Source organism: Symphodus melops, assembly GCF_947650265.1.
Source record: "Symphodus melops genome assembly, chromosome: 10".
Taxonomy (NCBI): Eukaryota; Metazoa; Chordata; class Actinopteri; order Labriformes; family Labridae; genus Symphodus; species Symphodus melops.
This window is the reverse complement of record NC_136700.1, coordinates 23154684-23174858: the sequence shown is the minus strand read 5'-3', so window position 1 is coordinate 23174858 and position 20175 is coordinate 23154684. Positions and strand designations below refer to the sequence as shown.

General features: G+C 41.4%; 1 protein-coding gene across 4 annotated transcripts in view; it reads left to right on the top strand.

The window, feature by feature from the left end:
* bcas3 (BCAS3 microtubule associated cell migration factor) overlaps positions 1-20175 on the top strand; it is a 289933-nt gene that overhangs the window by 44671 nt on the left and 225087 nt on the right. For all 4 annotated transcript variants that reach the window (XM_079354708.1, XM_079354709.1, XM_079354711.1 and 1 more), the window contains exons 14-15: positions 12816-12949; positions 18199-18532. In XM_079354708.1, the coding sequence (XP_079210834.1) occupies positions 12816-12949; positions 18199-18532 (468 nt within the window). The remainder of the gene's footprint in view (positions 1-12815; positions 12950-18198; positions 18533-20175) is intronic.

Genomic DNA, 20175 nt, shown 5'->3' with positions numbered 1-20175 from the left:
AATGCATTCATCACAGCAATACCAGGATTTTTTTTTTCTGTAACCTCAGAATCGGTTTTATTGAGTTTATTAAGTGCATTAAGTGCATACTTAATGAGGAATTCGTCTTGGTGCAAAGAAAAAACAAGGCTGAAATAGCAAGTACTTAGATAAAATATGAGAAGCAGTTACCAGTATATACAATCAAATTTAAAAAATGTCAAATATAAAGAAGAATATGTTTTTTAAATAGTCTCCTGTTTTACAAACAAACACTTATAGAATCATGTTAATTTACTTGTCAAATCTTATCTTCAAATCACTTCTTTACACATTATTCTACTCTGTCATCTCCTTCCCTGATTTCTTAGCATTTCTGACCTCCACCCCACAAAGAACGGGACAGTAGAAGCTTTGTAAGTGTGAACAGGCGACACTCGGTCCTGTTTCTCCAGAGCTTGTGTATGTGTGTGAGTGTGTGTTGTGTGTGCATGTGCAGTTAATAAAGGAGCTGCTGAGAGATGGCTCTCACCTCATGACCTCCAAGCCCCCGAAGAATCCTTCACTTACCTCGACTTATGACTGAACTCAGCAGCTCAGTCAGAGCAGGGCCGGGATGATATTGCAGACTAAGCCAGACAAGACGGAGTTGTCTGGATCCCCCCGACTCCCATTATCATGTCAACGAAAGTCACACTCAACACACAGTAAAGCTAATGGCACAAAAAAGTACTATCAAGTAAGTCAAGGAAATACGACACTATGATTTCTACAAGTGGTCTTTGAGCAGGAAACTTATTAAAATTAAATAACTAATCCTAGTGCAAGAAAAAAAAAACCCTGCAGTGCTACTTGGGCAGTTTGTATTTTACACACGCAGCACATTAACACACAAACAGACAGACACATTTGTTCAAGTTACTGCAGCCCAGCAAGTAAGCTGTGATGAACAGGGAAAGTTAGCAGTAGATAGCAGTACTTGGCCTTTTTTTAAAGTTTGATAAATCAGATTCATATAACCTATTTAGGCTCTTGGGTTGCAATATGACCAATGTGTTCTGCCTCTTTTGCTTTCTACACTTGTGTGTTCAGATAGTGCCGGCTGTCATGATAATGGACTATACTACTCGAATGGAAATCAGAACACTTTCGACATCCAAAATCAGGCCATCAGCCTACAGCCTACTCTCCACAATGACATAATCTTCATACATTATTGTTAAAATCAAACATTGATCAGTTGATCAGTTGTGACTGAAACGCAACTGATGCCGCATTTTTCAGCTTTAGTAAAAATGACTTTGCTGAAGAAGTGTCTGATCATGTGTCCATTTACAATCACGGCTTTTTCAAGCTTTGTTCTCTTAGACATCCAAGTTTTATTTTCGACTTCCACAAAGCACACTGCTGTACACGTGGCAGCGTCCTGGTACTGTAGTTGCAGAGTCAGCACGCTGAAAGGATCCCCTGTGACCTATTCCACCGTCAGTTTAAAACTTCCAAACACACTTTAATCTTCATGACTCATTTAGCTTGAGCGAAATCTTAAGGGGTGATAAAAGTTTAAACTACAACAGTGAGGAGCCAAAGAACACTGGTTTTTCCTCCTTTTTTTCCACTGCAGTTAGGGCGTGAAATAAGATTAGGATGAATCTTCAAACAAGCAAAGAACGTTTTTTCAGCTTCTCCTTTCGTCATTGTTTATTCTTTTGTTTTCCTTTCTTAGTGGCATGCTCTGGCGTGTCCTTTAGTTACAGACTCCTTGATTTGATCAGAACCCAAATTCTGATTGACGGGTTCATTGGCTTGGCTCTAAATAAACTCTTTCCAAGTAGTTGGGGGAAGTACATTTTACAGCACTACTGTACCTCCCCGGCCCTCCTGAGACTCCCCTCACAGCGGTCAAGCTCAACATGGCAGAAACAAGAAAGATAGACTTAGCAGGAAACAATGATATGACTCAAACAGAGCCTGGAAAGCCCACAAGTCTTGGCTGGGAAGAGTTATGTAAGTTACCCCAGTGGCTTGTGTGTGTTGGACGCTCTACAGAGGGCGGACCGGTGGCCGCCAGTACTCGGTGTGGCGGCTGGCGCTGTGCAGCGCTTCGGTGGATCTGTGGATCTATTCCTAGTGGTGTAATTAGAGGGACGCAGATGAAGTGCAGTGGCGAAGCGCTCTCTTTAACAGCTGCAATGTGTGTGTGCTTGTTTTCTTTCGCGTCTCGTCCTCTTCACTCGTCCTTAACGATCCTTGACTTGATTATTAGGTACGATGCCAAGGTCAAAATACACTCATGTTTTGATGGCAGAGATATTGTCCAACAACTTGCACATTACTTTTGACTCCCTCTGGCACTAGATGGAGTGATTGACCCAGCAACCATACAAGTCACCAGCGTCTGCTCTTTGTTCTCTCAAACCTCTTTTTTTTTTCTGCAGCCCTGCTTAGTGTTTTCATGCTGTGCTGCAAGAACAGTTCTATCCTCAGAACTTCAGTTAATGTTTTACTTAATTAAAGTGACAACAATATGATCTGAAATATGATCTTGAGATTCTTCAAAAGTATTCATTAAACACAGTTACTCAGATATTTGATTATAGCAAATATAAAAATGCTATTGTTGAGTTTATGTTTAAGCAACATTTTAAACTTGTAACTTGATCTATTTCATAATCCAGGTACAAAGCAAAAGGGCACACCAATTTTTTGAACTACTTTTAATTGTGACATTAGACAAACATCTTTTGGCTCACATGAACTTAAAACGTAAAATTACCATTTACAGAAATTAGATGAACAGCATGTGGACTTTGTTTTCCCTGTTTTTTGTTTCTAAGGCAACATGCAGGATACCCTACTTTTAATACTAGGTATTTATTGGGACCAAATGCAGCCAGGGAAGCTCCAGAGGCAATAACAAGGGCAGACAGTGACTCTACTTTCTATGCTTTTTATCTATATTAATTTATAATATTGTATATGTTTTATGTTGATTTTAGTTCTACAAAGTTAGATTGCGACACATACATTTATAAAAAGTGACATTAAATACAATAAGATTGCTGAGCATTTGACCCTTTTCACATCAAATGAGCTCATTAATAGTTCTTTTCAGGCTAGCATGTGACGTATTTGTAAATCTGAGTTGTAACCACTGAACCAGTCTTACATCTTACTGCTTGTACTTTGACTATGAAACGGTCAAATCAGTTTGATTTAAACTGGATGAGGATATGGTTCACTTCCAACTTGCGTGTAAAAGATCTCTTACACTACCTTTTTCAGTGTCGTAAAACTCAGCAGGCTACCACAGAATCAGAATTAACATGTTTTGCAGCCATCTAAATGATCTGAATATGGAAGTTTTGAATAACCCCATCAAAGCAGGAGTAATGGCAGATGAATCAAGACTGAATCCCTCCCCAAACAGAACTGTCCCATAAACCATACCCCTGCTTTAGTAACAGGCCGGTCTAATGAATAGCCTGGCCCGTGGAGCCTGACCATTGAGGCAGCTGTGCTGTGAAGGCAGCTCTCGGTGGTGTAATAACTCCGTCTCTCCGTCTTACTGATGTGTGAAAGAAACCAGGCCGTCGCCGAAAAACCCTAGACCCACACGCACATGTTGAACACGAGGGGAATTCCCACACACAAGTAGCTTCACTTGGCCGCACATTTATAGCCACACATTTAGCATGGATTGAGTTGTGTCTTCACACCAAGATAGTAATTAGCACTCACAGTCGGCTGTGATGTGATTTACAACAGCTGCTCTGCAGGGCTCTCTGCCTTGCCTATTTTTTGTTTTGACTGCAGATCAAATTGGGTTGTCTTTCCAACCTGAATACTGTACTTGTTCTGTTCACATTTGTTATATATAAATACACTGTTATTTACAGTATAGTCAATTTTATCAATCATGCTAACTGTTTGTCTAATGCATAGTTTAGGACTTTTAGCTGTGTGCGCTGCTAATTCTATCATAAAATATCATCACACTTTAGAACATGCATACTGGATTCATTGTGAATGGAACAGCAAATGGGTATAATGTGGTGGCTTTATCAACTGCAGAAAATCTCTAGTAAAAAAAAAGCTGGATCCACTTTCAAGAAATACATTTACTTTCATTGTTTTTGTATAAATAATATGGGCAAGATTGATGGAACAATTACTAGTGTCCATCCAAAGAGTCATTGCTTTCCTGGAATTTTTTCTGTAGTGAAGTAACATAAGGTTAGGTAAGGTAAGAAAGGGTGTGAAAATGTTCTATACTTGGACTCTCTTTAATTCCACGTTATTTCAAGGACGATAGTATCAGAAAGTAACAAAACTTCAGTCATATTTTACCCCAAGCTACTGTAACACACACAGAGAGAGAGAGAGAACACTGTCTGTTTCATTGGCAACAATTTGGTACAAAACAAGAAGTTACTTCATACTGGAGGCCTTTAGTTGTTTTTTTTTTGTCATTTTGGATTTGAAACGGATTCAGATGTCATTTGGTTTATGAGTATCAAAGTTTTCCCATACCTAATCCATGCACAGGTTGATCTGCAGTTACAAGGTCAGTATGATGACTGCAGAGCACACTGAAGTCATTAAAAAAAACTTCATAATTCTAATATTGCAGTATAATAGCACTCATTAACAGTTATTAATACCTGTTTGACATGTTTGTCATTAGATATATAGCCAACAAACAGACACATGGACCTCACACAACAACTTGTAAAGAGAGTTAGATGGCATGATCAAGCAGTGCTACAGATAGAGGCTTTTCTGCACCGGATAGGGCTTATGGGTGTATCTTAGCCTAGTTATACGTTCAGTTTTCTTTCATTCTTTTACTTTAAACATCTAAAGTACAACAAAACATCTCCAAAACAAGAAAAAGCAAAGTTATAATACTGTAGATTTCCTGAGTTTTTGCAAGGAAATCTATCTCTGAATTAAAACCATGAATAGCTTAATCCTATTTTTTTCCCAGCTTTATTGCTTTGAATAGCGACATGGAAAACATCCTTCCTGGACTGCCAGACCATCTTACTCTGGTTATCATAAAGACCACTAAACCATATAAATGATTGAGATATCTGCCACTCACAAAAGTTCAATAAAGACATCACCACATGCACTCTAAGCCAAAAGGAGAGAATATCCACCCAGTCCAAAAGCCACATTTTAAAAGTACTAATTGAAGGCAGATCATTTACAACATTGAAGTGAAACCTAGTCAAGATGATTTAAAAACAACAATATCAAAGAAAGAATACATTATATCTGGAAAACAAAAAGATAAGTGGTAACGTGGCCAGAGCTAAAGAGAGTAACTGGGCGAGCCGCTAACCATGACTCAGGGTCTCTGGAAAGCAGGGATCAAAGAGACTCACCCAATATTCCCCCTATGCCCAACACTCACCAACACTCCAGACACCTCAACAGTATGGAGTCATTCACAGCCCACACTGTGCGGTAACACACAGGTCATTTGTAACTCCTTTTTGGTATGTGTGTAGGTGGGTGGCTTGGTGGGGAAGCTGCTAAGTGTCTTGTTCCCATGGTTTGTTTGTACTGGCAGCAGAGTTCATGGAAGGAGGTTAAAGCGATGTGCAACCTTGACTAAAAGTCATGATTTATGCATCATTTTGAACTATTTTCTTGATTAAAAACAATGAAAAAAAAAGAAGAAAAAAAACATGCTTGCATTTTATAAAACACACTATACTTCTTGTGTAAAAGCTGTGAGTGGCCTACAAAGCCACTCACCTTTTATAAACACACCAAAATAAAGTGTTGCATGGAAACAAAATCTATCCCTTGAACCTTATGAGACATGAATCATTAAAGAAACACTGCTGGGTCTGTGCAGTTATGAGGCTTTTATCGCCCAAGTCATTGGAAACATGGGTTGAAGCATTGTGGCAAGTTCTGCAAGATCAGACTTTGCACACTGGTCCGAAATACTCGATCAGTGTAAGGCACTCAAACCAAAATTACTCAGTTTGTTGAAGTAGAAGTTGTTATCAATGACATGCAGCTGATTGCATTCATATTTTAAATAGGAATTTGTTGGAACTATTATGTTATGTTTGGTAGCAAATCTTCCCAACTCATCAAAACTTTGTCCATCTGCCCTTCGATCATTCGGTGTCTTGCATACTTTAAAATGCTGCCTTTTTCAATTGAATGTGGCGTTATAGTAAAGCCTTAATGGCACAAGTTGTACTCTGCTCATTTTATTTACACGTTACATTAAGGAGTCATTTAAGACCTGTGTTTTAACACAATATCATGTCAGGATGTCATCAATGCATTAAGAATAGGGATACTTATTCTCCTGCATAAAACACAATTCTTAGCAACCTGTCCCATTTATGCTAAGATGTTTTGCTATGAACAAAAATATCAGATTAAAGGGATAAACAGATCAACATCTTCATCTCTAGAGGTAAGAAGGATGACATCATTAAATCAATGGCATACTTGTTTTTAGCTCTTCCAAAGAAACAGAACAGCACTGGTTGCTGCTTTAACTGGCAGACCCTCCAGCTACAGTTTGCGCACATGACAATGCAGCAGCTTGTAAACTGCTTGTTTATTGTCAGCTAACATGCCAGATGGGCCATGTTGTTGAACATTTGCCAGATAATGTCAAGATCTCAGGTTTGCAGTCTTGACTGTAATTATTTTTGAAATTTTAGACAACTTACTCCTATAGCCTTAAAAGAAATAGATGGTCACTTTCAGTCTTTACAAAAGCATCCTTCTTTTCAGTTTTCTTACTGTTTTCTGTCTTATCAATGGACAATTGAAGCACTGTGATGTCTCACCTATGACCAGCGGCTGTGAATTTTTAGAAGGATTTCATTAGTTAACGGAATCGAACAGCTCTGTGAGAAGTCTAAAAGAGACCGTGAAAATAAAAGGAGCTTACCTCTGCAGCCTCACTGTCTGCCTGTTTGCTCTGAAAGGGGATTAAGTGCTGATCACAGTCCCAAATTCTTTTTTCAGGAGACTGTAGACGGGAGCAATTTGTTTTGGGGCTTTTTAAACAGAGCATCAAAAGAGGACTGGTGTTAAAGTTCCCTGTAAGCTGCTGTGAGAACATGTTTATGTTAGGCTGGACTGCCACAGAAAGAAAACAAAGTTAAAAGCATTAGGATTCTCTGGGAATTTGGATTAGTGGCAGTAAATTGGGGCTGTGGATTTGGTGGATAAAGTCTTTCAGGTAAAGTAGGAACTTCCTCAACATTCCATTCATCCTGTGTTCTAGCCAGTGGACAGCCCTGTGGCATATGACAAAAATAAAGCGCCCCCCCCCCTCTTTTGAAACAATTCCATCAGGAAGTGTGCAAATATGTAAATTCTCCATAAAAACAGACTTAAGTAGTGTGTTTTCCACTTAAGGTGATGAAAGAACAAGCCCCGAACTCTGCCTCGAGAATAGTCATGCTTTGTTAACTTGACCGCTACGGTGCCTGCCCCTTGTGTGTTACGCCGAGACTTTAAAGGCGGGCAAGTCCCCCCCGTTAAAAGATTCAGCGTTCCAGCAGAGCAATATCAAACTAATGGCTAAGTTAGCAACACACACCTTTTTCATATCTATTAATATCTTAAGTGCTCACAGGTGGTCTGCCTATGGGGCGCATAGAAAAACACAACAGTTGGTTTCAGTCACGCTACATCAAATGAACCATAAGGCCCTTTCCCCCTCACTCCTTCTCTGTTCCTGTGGTTTTCTTTGGAGCCCTTGGTCCCCTCCACCCTATTCCCCTTTGCCCTTCTTCCCTCTGTGTCTTTTTCTTCCTCTCTTCCAATGTTCAGTCATTTAGTAGATGTATAAAACATAACAAGGTGGCAGAATGCCTTTTTTTGTGGTAGTTCTTACAGTCATCCTTTGACCTTTGGGAAGGTTGAGAGGAGAGAGTGGGGGGACGACATTCAGCAAACGGCCGGGGGCAGATTTGAAACCCCTCAGACTATGAAGGGTTATGACCTCTGTACATGGGATCCACAACATAACCACTTGGCTATCCAGTGCCCCAGGAGGAGATTATTAAATAAAATACACTACCACTGCATGTACAGGACAAAGTCCAGAAATGAGAAAGGGGTTCCTCTTGGACCACAGAAGACGCCAAAATGGACTCAAACAGTAAAATTCCTTTCAGGAGCTTTAGTGTTCTCCTTCTCTTATGTTCAAAGTCTTAATGTTCTCAATACAAACCAACGTAAGGGATCATTGTGGCTTGGTTTGTTCAAATGTATGACCCACTCAACCTGTACAGTAATGTCCACCTTCACTGCAGCTTGGTCAGGCTTTAACCTCTGCAGGGTCAATGGTGGCAACGTTTTAAGGAAACTCTTCCAATGTGACTCTTCCAATTTATTTTGTCTACATCAGGATAGATATCAACATACCAAACTATGTAGGGTTTAGCTTATCAGATACTGCCTCCTTTGTTACAGTGATGTTTCTTGTTTCTGGTCTTTTGCTGAGTGGATACCATGGTTTTTGTCATTTAACAGACAAATATTTTGATGGAGCTCAAAAGTAGCACTCATGTAAAAGATGTAAAAGAACTCCAGTATCTTTGTCACTTTGATTGACTAACCCTCACCCTGCCTTAAACAAGGATCTTAGTCAGATACTTGTTAAGAAAAGCTTACGAACTGTATCATTACTTGAAAAAGTAACTCTAATTTTAAAACCTTAAAGATAATAACACATTCAAACTAAGACTCTAAATAAATTCTCAGCTGGAAAATACAAGCTTGGGTTATAATTTGTAATAATCACACTGCTGTCTCCGTTATATAAGAGGGGGTTGACTTTGGCTTGTTAGCGTCTGACTTACCATGAGGTCTTCTTTGCTGCCCAAGGGAAATAAAACTGCTCATAAATTAGCGTGGTGAATTGGTGGTGAGAGGATTAGTAGGGCGTTTTCCTCCTTCCTTCAATTAGCACCATAGCCACAATTGCACTGAGAACACACACCTATTAATCTATTACTTTGGCAATGAAACCATTGGAATATTTTAGGGGGATCCAAGGCCAAGTTTGCAAAGGATGGTTTCTTGAATAAATTGAACAGATCATCAAGACCTTTAAAAAATAAAAGGGTTAAACACAGCACGAGCTATTGGTAGATTGATTGGCTGATGTAGCGGTGGTGATGTCAGTTGGTTTAAAACCAGTAGATAAATGATTTTGAATGGGTGGTCAAAGACCCCATGGTAACACTAACACTTCAGGTAGTTTCATATACAATATGCAGGGTGAATCTGTGTTGTATGTGCTCAGCATATGTGTAAGTATACACACAAACAAAGACTCCTGTCCATATTGGCAGCCCTGAAGACAAGTACTGGTCCTACCATGGATAGTCTTTCATTTGTGTGCTGGGCTCATTTGCTCTGAAGTTTATGCATGCTGGTAACAGTAAAGCTATCTGAGTCCCCCAAGTACTACATCATGTAAGCCTTATGTCTTCCACATGGTTATAATTTGAGATTTTCCTGATTTTCAAAGCTTTTTTGGAGCCTAGTGTTGTTAATTAAAAAGTGGACTATTTTGTTGTGGCCTTCAGTGTTGCCAAGCAGGGAAATCACTGCCCTTTATGTTACTCTCTCCATTTCCTTCTTTGCTTTTCCCTTATTCTCTCTCTCTCTCTCTTTTGCTCTCCGACTCCGGTATTCCATCAGCCTTTGTCAAGAATAAAGCTAGCCCAACCACTTTGTAAATGAAACATCCTTGCCATATTAATGGGACTGAGCAGATGTTTTCTGTTTGGGTGGTCAGAGATGGGACAGTAAAGCCTGCAGCAAAACAAAAGAAAAAAAAGATTTTTGGTTAAAAAAGAGACAGAAAGCAAAAGCGTATATTTATGGAAACGATTATATCACTTCCCTCATGTCCCATACAGGCGCATGTCTTGCACACATGGCAAATTAGAGGTCATCCCTTCCAGTTTCGCGCATGTCTAAGTACGCGTGCCAGCGATTTTGGTACTAAAACATCGTAAATAACACTGTAACCTCTGGGACGAGGTGTTATAAATAGGATGTGTCAAACCCTGCTCCAGCCAGCCTCTGGTTTTCCCCGAAACCCTCTCTTTTCACCCGCCGAGCGGCTCAGCTCCTTTTTAATTTGGCCTTCCCGCGGGCTAACCGACTGACGCCTCACGGTGAGGGCCTCTGTATTTCAACAAGGCCACAAAACCCCCAGTCCTCCGCCGCTGCAGCTCTCCAGCCTTTCTGAGCTGTTACTCTTTTGGAGCCCAGACTCAACCATCAGCAGAACAGAAAGGCCAGAGTGGCCAAGTTTCATCTGTCAGAAATCCCAGGGGCCAGACTCTCCAGCCACTGGGTGGGCGTGGCCTGACCATAACATAGAGAGGAGGACGAAAAAAAATAAAGAGTGGAGTGTTAGGGAGAGAGGGTTCGAGAGCGAGAGGAAGCTCCCAGATAAACAGACCGCAGCGCCTCAACTCCTAATCACCCTGTGCTTCCGTTTCCAGACTCTATAATTAGAAAGGCCCCGTCCCTTTTTTCTCTCTATTCCCAGTTGACGCAAATGCTTCTTGTGGCTTGGCACCTCGTTTGGGGCGTGGGTTTTCAAGAGTTTACAGGCCCTGGGCCTTAGCTCTTTGGCTTTCTGGTCGCTCTGATACAGCATGAATCGCTAACCACCGTCTTAATGCACACTTCACTTCTTCTGCTTTTCTTCCTCCACCTCTGATAATCAGCATGACCCCATCACACATTCACTCCTCTTTCCTTCTCTCAATACCTCGCTACGTCATCTTTACTTATAACTATCCCTCAAGTCAAACACAAATACGGAGAGAAAAAAAATCCTTTCAACTGGGAATGAATGTGCAAATATTCAAAGCAAACTTGTTTTTTTCTTTTAAGACTGTTTTCCATCTATCCTTGCATGTGTCGCTGAATTCTTTTAATGTCTTGCCATTTCAGCCTCCTCTTTTCACATTTGACATGCCACCCAATAAAGCCTGGCCACTAATTCAAACCTACTGCAGCCTCCACATAAAAGATTCCAAGGGGGAAAACTCAGAGGGAAAATACTAATTACTCTAATATCATTTATGTCTGGGAGTCATTCAAAAGGACAGTTTTTTTGTTTTTGTTTTGTTTTTTATATAAAATCTTACACTCTGTACAGTATCAGTGAGATGTTTCCAACATTTTGAGTAATCTCTGGGGTTTGTTTCTAACATCTCAAAAGGCTTCTGGGGATGGGTTTTTGGGTTGCGCTTGAAAAGCAGCACAGCATTTTTCCCCTGACCGAGCCAGTTTAGATCTGGGTTTGTTCTGGTGTGGTTTGTTGAGCTTGTTGTTTATGATGAGGGCCTCTACTTTTTGCAGTTTGACGAGCTTCAAATAAAAGTGGACCAAATGAATGGGCCTGTCAGTGGGGGTTACACTTGTGCTGAGCTGTGGTTCAGTGTTTCGGTGCGTGTCAATGTACACACACACGCCCGGAGCCGTCCAACGATGTATGAAAACATAGATCCTCTCTTTCACAGACACTCATCATCTTGTCTGCCCAGCTTTGAACCCGACCGGGCCATCATGCAAGGGAAGGCTCCGTTTTATGACAACAACAAACGATAGCTGGCTTTGTTTTAATGGGCGAGTTTGTTGGTTTTCAAAACGCAGTAATTCTGTCATGCTGTCGAGCATGTGTCCTGCACAACAGTTGGGAGTGATTTTTGCCTCTGTGTGAGCTGCTGGATGAAATACAGTTTAAATGTTTGGATTGGTCTGTATCAGTTTACAACTTTACAAGTGACAACTTTTAACCACACTGACACAGCTGAGAACGTCTGTGAGTCAACTTTGACAGAACTGTGAGGCTAAAGTATTGTTTGCCTTTATGAGCACACAGCGACTGATTTCAGGATGTCCCTTCATTTGACGTTCTCCAGGAATGATTTTTGCCGTATCTCAATCATTTCTAAGTTAAATATCCTGATTACATGTGTCATAGAAACTAATAAGGAGCTGATTATTCTCTCTTGAATGGTAAATAAAAAAAAATAAACAAATGCCTCAGTCATTTGATGATAAATGATAAAAACAATCTTTTTACACATCACAGTAATGTGAAGGCTGAACGTGCTTCTTAACACGACATGTACACCAACACACTGATAGTGAACGCAGCATGCAGAGCTGGAGAATCCTGATTGACTGTGGACTTTGGGGCTTCTGTGGCTCAGTCGTAGAGCTGATGTCTCTAAACCAAAGGGTTGAGGGTTCAATCCCCAGTTCCTACATGTTCTTTGGGAAAGACACATAACTGCTGTTTCATCAGCGGCCTATGAATGGGATCAGTTACTTTACAAAGCTGCCTCTGCCTCCATGTGTGAATGGATGCAAATGTGTAGGTGAGACCTGCCGTGTAAAAGCAATTTAAGTAGTCAGAAGACTAGAAAAGCACCATAAAAGCTCAAGTCCTTTTACAGTTTAGGTTCTAGGAATAGCAGCATTAAAAAATACAGCTGTGTTCACTTATGCAATCCTGAAAGAGATCCCCTGAAATCTACCGGAAATGGTTGTTCCCACATTAGCTCACCCCAACTTCACACATACAATAAACTAACAGGCTGGCAGGGAAAAAAAAAAGTTTTCAGGAGTTTTATTTATTCGTAAAAAGCGCCATGAAAAACATACTAAAGGAAGATTCATGTTCACAAAGTGTGTTTGAAGTTCAGTTCCACATTTTGTGATGAAGAAAACAGTTTATTTTGAAGCTGGCTCGAGGACTGATTCCTGACGCTGATAGTGGTGTTTGTGTTTTATTGTAGGGATGCTGCTGGTGACTGCCGACACTCTGGGCCACGATTTTCACGTCTTCCAGATTCTCACCCATCCATGGGCGTCCTCGCAGAGCGCTGTTCATCATCTCTACACCCTGCACCGCGGGGAAACTGAAGCCAAGGTCTGTGAGGCATTACACACACACACATCCCAATCATTTAAGACGCTGTAACAGGTGATGCACCTTTACAGGGGAAAGCCTTAGAATTGATTTTTTCATTTGATGTTGTCGTGTCAGTCGCTGCAATTTATCATGAGGGGGGAAAAAAACGATGAGATATATTTGTCTAACTATGAAGTACTGTTGACTCATGAAGCTGCTTTCTCCTCACTGAACAACCGACTCCACCATAAATACAGAAAGAGGAATGATCCAAGCTGAAAATATAGGAGCGACAGGTCAAAGACAGACAGAGGGACAATGATTATGCAAATTAATGTTTTTTTTTTTTTTTAAACGAAATACCCAGAAAGAGTCCAGTTCCTGTTCTTCTTGTGTTTCCTGCAGGTCAACAACAACCACCTGTTCAGGAGGGGTTGATGGTGAAAGCATTGCCCTTTGACTGATTCTTGTCATTTTTGCACTCTGTGATTTTCTTCTGCTATCCTGCTTTGCTGCTGTGACACTGGTGTACATTTCTCAGCTTGCGAGATGAATAATGGATTATCTTTCTGAGAACGTCTGGGGTTGAAGTTGATGAGCTCTTTAACGTTTGCTGTTGTAATGTGTTATCATAAAGTGGGGAACTTTATTTAAATGGTCTTTACATAAATGCTAATACAACAAAGATATCACTGTAATAAGCAGTGTTCATAATGAGACGTTTGGTTTTATTAGAAATGACACATTCATCTTGATAAGGCTGACATTGTTTATTTGAATCAGGGTCAGTGATAAACAAAAAAAACAGTTTTGATGCCACACAAGAGAAGATGCTTTGTCCCAGATTTAGCTAACTAGCTTATTTCCATCTGTTGTTCCTCGGCAGATGATGGTGACGCTGTGGTCGCTGTTAGTTTGCAAAATACCTAAAAAAAAAAGAAAAGTTATTTAGATTGACCTTTATTTAATTCAGTAATGGACCTGCTAAGATGAGCAGGATAAGCACTTTTTTTGTGAAAAATCAGTTTACAGTCAGCCCCTTACAGGTCAAAATATTTAATGTGCAGAAATGTGCAGAGAAGTCCTTACTCAACAAAACTACTTCAGGCCTTGTTCGGTTCAGGATTATTGACTGGGAAAACACACAATCACACACACACACGCACACACATTCTCTCAGTTAATGTATGACCAAACGGCAGGTCCGCTGACCGGCTGCACACTGAGCCTGCTTTGATCCGACCTGTTGTAAACACTGAGAGCCGGCCTCAGCCGAGTGCTTGGGCCAGAGGTTATCACCACAAACTCACACACACACACACACAAACGCACAGCCGAGAGTGATAAAGTCTTCAGTTAGGAGGGTGGAGAGACGCCTTATCTGTCTCCAGCAGCCAAACATGCGGCTGGCTGTCAGTGACCCGAGGCCAGGTAAACAGACCTGCAGCTGATAACAGCTGTGAGTGACTGAAGGAGAGCCGAGGAACAGAGCAAACTGGAGAGTCTCTGAAGTTACAGTGCTAAACATTGGAGAGCAGCACCTTAAGCTGTGGAGGGTTAAACACGTCAGTAACCAGGCTTCTCTTCGCTTTCTGCATGATCCCCACTTCTTCAACTGGAAAAGAAACCTGCTGTCTGTTTGTATGACAGAGTGCGCAATCATGATGCCTTTAGATATCCTCCACAGAACACTTGATATCTGTGAGACTGTTTTTACACCTTCAGTTATATAAGACAGTCTGGATCTTTCATCTTCCACATATGAAGCACAGACCACAGAGCTGTGGAAGAATATAACAAACTGACACAATATGTTGATACAGATAGACAGAAGAGTCAGTACACAAATGTCCTTTAGGTCTCCTTCATCAGCGTTCGCTTTACTATTTATTATCGTATGTGCTACGTCTTTACTCTTTTTTTTTTCTCTTTGTTTACGCTTGATAGCTATATGTTTGAGTGAAATACATTTTTGTCTCTTAGCGTATCAAATATTTCTTCCAACTTTTATATTAATTATTCTCATTTATACCTTAAAGTTTCAGAAAATGACGACTGGCTCAGATGAAAAGATGCAGGATTTGTCAGACGTCGTGTATAATGCAAAGACAAAAAGCTCATATTCATTTTCATAGCATGCAGTACTCGTGTTTCAACTTTGAAATAAAGAGAGTTTTACTCTTAAGATGTCACAAATCCACATCTGGTGGAGTAATCCTGATGACATGTGTCGTGTGTCTTGAAGCGTGTCTCCAGCAGTCTTTCACATTGCTGTCAGGTGACGTTATGCCACATCGACTTCCTTGGATGGCTTGTGACCATGCGTCCATCTTTCTCCTGATCACATGAAGTAGAACGAGGTCTGCCTGACTTGAAATTCATCTAAAGACTAAAGATTAGCTTCCATGCATGAAGTGATTCAGACATAAGTAAAACTTCCAAACTTTAGTTATTGCCGTTATTAAAATTGTCTTTTTGGTACAAAGTGTCATTGAAGTAAAATATTGGTGATTTTATGAAGAATACTCAACTGATCTCACTTTAAAGCACTTTGATACTGTTTACACTTTTTACACTAATTAGATTCAAAGTTTCAGGGGAAATAAAAACAGGATAAGTTGAGGCCCCAAATTATGAATATATCTATGATAGCAGAAACACTGAGTGCCATGGCCTTGTCCACAGCATCACAGGTTTTTTACAAGGTAAACTGTAGTTGAGTATCCACTAGCTCTCTGCAGTTGCTGTTTGTGGCGTTTCATTGCCAGTGTCCCCTCTGCTATTAAGATCATAATCTGGATTTAGAGTCTACCTTGTTTGTTTTTCTTCCTTCATTCTGATTTTCCTTAAACTTACTCGACTAGACCACACAAAGTGTGTAATGGTCCTCTCTCTTCCATCTTATCCCTCTGTCCATCTTTGTCACATTCTGGTCATTCCTTCACGGTTCCTCTCCGGTGAACTGAGCTGCCAAATCTCTCAGTTTCACCGATTAAAACAAAGGAAAATTCAAAGCATTTCACATGTCCCTTGGCATCTGACTGCGACGGATGTCATCACATTCTCCACATACGAGGCTCTTCAACCTCTCTGGAATGTGCAACCTCCACTCAGGGACTGAATGCATTCCTCCTTTTTTAAGATAACATTTGAAAACTTTTTGAAACCTGCGTGGTTGTCACAGTACGACAGCAGCAGCTCCTCAGGTAATCCCCGACCTGAAATTAAGATTTGACAGTGCAGCCTCTGCAGCCATTTACAGTTGGAGCTCTGACAGGTCTATTATGACCAATTACAACAGACACACAAAGTCGCTCTTTCTCATCCCTGAGTCGTCCGTAATCAGGCTGAGCAGAGGTCAGACCTCCTCTTTCACTCGTCTTTGTGAAGTAAAGTAACCGTCTGGTATGCAGAAGATGCCCCATTAACTTGGTGGGGACAATTACTGAGTCGGAGCTGGCAGGAGATTAGAGAGGCCTGCAGGTACAGAGCTGTTGTTTTCTGATTGGCTCTTTTTGACAAAAAAAAGTTGGACATTCCTCATCAAATGTTTCTCCTGGACCTTTTTCCTTTCATTTTCCAGAATCTATTTCTTCAGTAGCATGATATGACAGAAGCTGTTTCAGCACACCTCACCATCTTCTCCGTGTGTTGTCTCTTGCACCCTCGCTGTCTGGGTTCCTGCATGTCTAACATGCTCAGTGAGATGCTATCTGCTCAAGTGTCTGCTCCCTGAGAGTCTGTCACTGTTTGAGCAGGAGGGCGAACAAAGGAAGCCGTCAACTCCTTTTGTTTTTACCGAGTCATTTGTTTCACCAGCAAACAAACTCGTGTCACGTTGTCACCTTTGCTGAGACTCTCTTATCCCCTCATCCTGGTGAACTTTTATCAAGCACCTCAGATCGTTTTGTTTATCTGTGTAATCACTTCAGCAAAGTCACGTTAATGTTCTTCCAGACTTCAGGTTGATGCAGTTTAGTTCCACCGTGCATATTTATTGATGCCGACTGGTTAATGAAGGTTTGGCATAGAGAAGGTGGGCTAAACTGCTCAAATCAAATCTGGAGTAAAATGGCTGGCTGTTGTTTGAGGTGTTATTGAGTGTGTTCAGTCTCAAAAGTTGGGCACAGATGGTATCAAATATACCGCCAGAGGAAATGTGTCATATATTCATAGCATTCATAAAGCACACAAATCATTATAGTTTCAGTATCATTGTATATGATCATCATTGTATATGATATTGTATATGATATTGGGGCGGCAGTAGCTCAGTCTGTAGGGACTTGGGTTGGGAACCGGAGGGTCGCCGGTTCAAGTCCCGGCACGGACCAAGTCCGGAAACTGGTCTGGTAGCTGGAGAGGTGCCAGTCCATTTCCTGAGCACTGCCGAGGTGCCCCTGAGCAAGGCACCGAACCCCAAAAACTGCTCTGGAGCGCTCGCTGTGGGCAGCCCCCTCACTCTGAGACCTCTCCATTAATGCATGTCACTAGAACCCTGTTTGTGCATGAGTGTGTATCTCGGCCTATGTGTGTGTTAGACAGAGTGTAAAAACTGAATTTCCCCTCGTGGGATTAATAAAGTGTAAATTATTATTATTATATTTTGAAGTATAAAAAACCCATTCAATAAATTGTTAGCTACTGTTATACAATCGCTTATATCATAATTAAACCTCTTCCTATCCAAGAAAAACATCTAAAAGGATTAACTCATAGAACAGGAAAGTTTAGTTTTTAATCTTATGGTTATATTTAATAGGGAGGCTATTGGTCATGTCATCGAATAAGTGTTAAGACCAAGCGGCATAAAAAAATAAAACTAATGCAGTGGTTGAAAAACTGCAGTTCTTCAAGTGACCACTTGAGGCAGGCTGCAAAAGCCCAAAGCCGAAGAGAAGGCTCCATCCCCCTCCTCAGCTCCTCCTCTGTTTCTATAGTGACTGCAATTAGGTGGAGAGGAAATTTCTAATATGGCTACTGCCATCGCTTGGCTTCAAAATGCCTCTTCAGAAACCAGTGGGTGAAGTCACTGAGCTCATGTTCATGGCTAGTGTGACACTGTCAGTACCTAAAGAGTAGTAAAGTAAAGTTTGTTTTAACTGGAGTTCTGACCCGATGTCTCTCTAGATTTTTATTATTGCGTGAGTTTTGATCACTGTGGAAGCTGTGAATTTTTTTTACAAACGTTCATATTCTCTGAAGAAGAAACTTCAGATAGACAAGGCAAATCAAACAGACTCTGATTCTGTCGTGTCTCTGTCCAGGTCCAGGATATGTGTTTCAGCCAGGACAGTCGCTGGGTAGCCATCAGCACCCTCCGAGGCACCACCCATGTGTTCCCTATCAACCCTTACGGAGGTGCTCCCTGCGCCCGCACACACATGTCCCCGCGAGTGGTCAACCGGATGTCTCGCTTCCAAAAGAGTGCCGGCCTGGAGGAGATTGAGCAGGAGCTGAACAGGGCGGCAGCGTTAGGAGGAGGAGCGGGAGGAGTCATAGGAGGAGGTGGATGCATCCTCGGTGGAGCAGGAGGAATCGGGGGCCGCTGTAGCCCCATACCCGGCCTGTCCAGCAGCCCATCGGGGTCTCCACTGCATGGTGAGGAGCGGGCTTACTTCCTAGTTTTATGTTGCTTTGAGTTTGATTTGAATTCAACCTTGAACACGAAAAGCACACAACACAGAAAAAAAACTGAAAATAACAGGAGACAGATTGCTACAGTTGAGGTCATGTGTGAGTGTTGTCTGTATTTGTTTGCACGTTTCCAGTTACCGTTTGTCTCCGTAGCTATTTTCCAGGTACTCTGATCTGTCTGCCACAACCTTGTCTCCTTTGTTGGTCAAACAGCACCCTGTCTGCGTGTCCCCACTTAGCATACAGTAGATAAACACACACTCTTGTGTCAGCTGCACTGCGTGACCCCGGAGGTGTAACTCAGTGTAAAATATCACAGTTCTTATTAGTCATCGATTTTCCAGGAACACCACTGCGCTCTAACAGGTTCGCTGCAGCCAGATGGAGGTCAATAGCTCGGTAAACACTACACAGAACCAAATGATGTGGAACTGGCAACTGGTTTACATAATCCATCAGAATGTCGTTTTTAAGATCATTGCATGTGTTGGCCTCAAGCTTACATGAGCGGAGATCAGATCTTTAACCATTCAACAGACTGGAACAGTTCTGTGTATCAGCAGCAGAAGTCTAAATGACTTATAGGTGCTGAAAGTAGTGTCGGAGATTGCTTAAACTTGCAGCAGCAACATGCACTGTAAAGGCTGAAGTATTGTCTTTCAAGAAAAATCAGAAACCTTCCATTGAAATGTCTTGATTTGATGCAAATAGGCTCAGATTATTTGAATTGTCTGACATCGAGAGAGACCTTTAGATTTTTTTTTAATTTCTTTTATATATACCAGAAACAGCTATTTCTGTTCTCTCCTCAGTACCCACAGACATCATTCAATGCAGAGCACAAAGGATGCTGGTTTAGCTGAGAAATCATGGGATATTTCATTTGAATTGTTTTGTGACTTTATTGATTTAAAAGAGAAGAGAAACTCAAACAACACAAACTATCTTTAACAGACTTGCAGGTTGAGGCAGCAGGAGACGAGCGACTCTTGTCTGAAGGGGGCCGTGATGTTCTGATTGCATACATTTGTCATTTAGAAGCCAAAGTATTTGAAAATGCTTCCCAGGTTTACAAAGAGTAAATTGTAATTACACAAAAAAGAGTTTGATAGAAAATCCTACCCATCTCACTCATGCCTCCTTCAGAAGTGCTTTTCACGGTCAACACTTTCTGTGTGCGCTGCTCTCAGGCTCTACTCTTCATGTGTGTCAGAGAAGGTGACTGGGACCAAGAGGTCAGGGTCAAGTCTCTGCACTACACCTCTGGTCACGTGCACACACATTCACACACGCTTTTGTGAGACGGCGCCCTTGCTTCCCCTCTCCTTCCTGTCTTCCTCGTCTAGTCCCAGACCCTTCTGTAAACCCCCACACCAAGAAAAAAAACCGCACACACATTCCTCCGCACGCTGAAAAATAGGCCATCAAACATTAAGAGCATGTCTGACTACGGAGAGTCACCGCTAGGCCGGCGATGAGAGACGCAGAGCAACAGAAAAAAACAAAAAAAAACATCAAAGAGAGGGAGGAGGTGAAAGTGAGTGAGGAAAGTAATGAGGTGCAATAGAGAAAAACGAAGGAGAGATAGAACAGGAGGAGGACAGGAG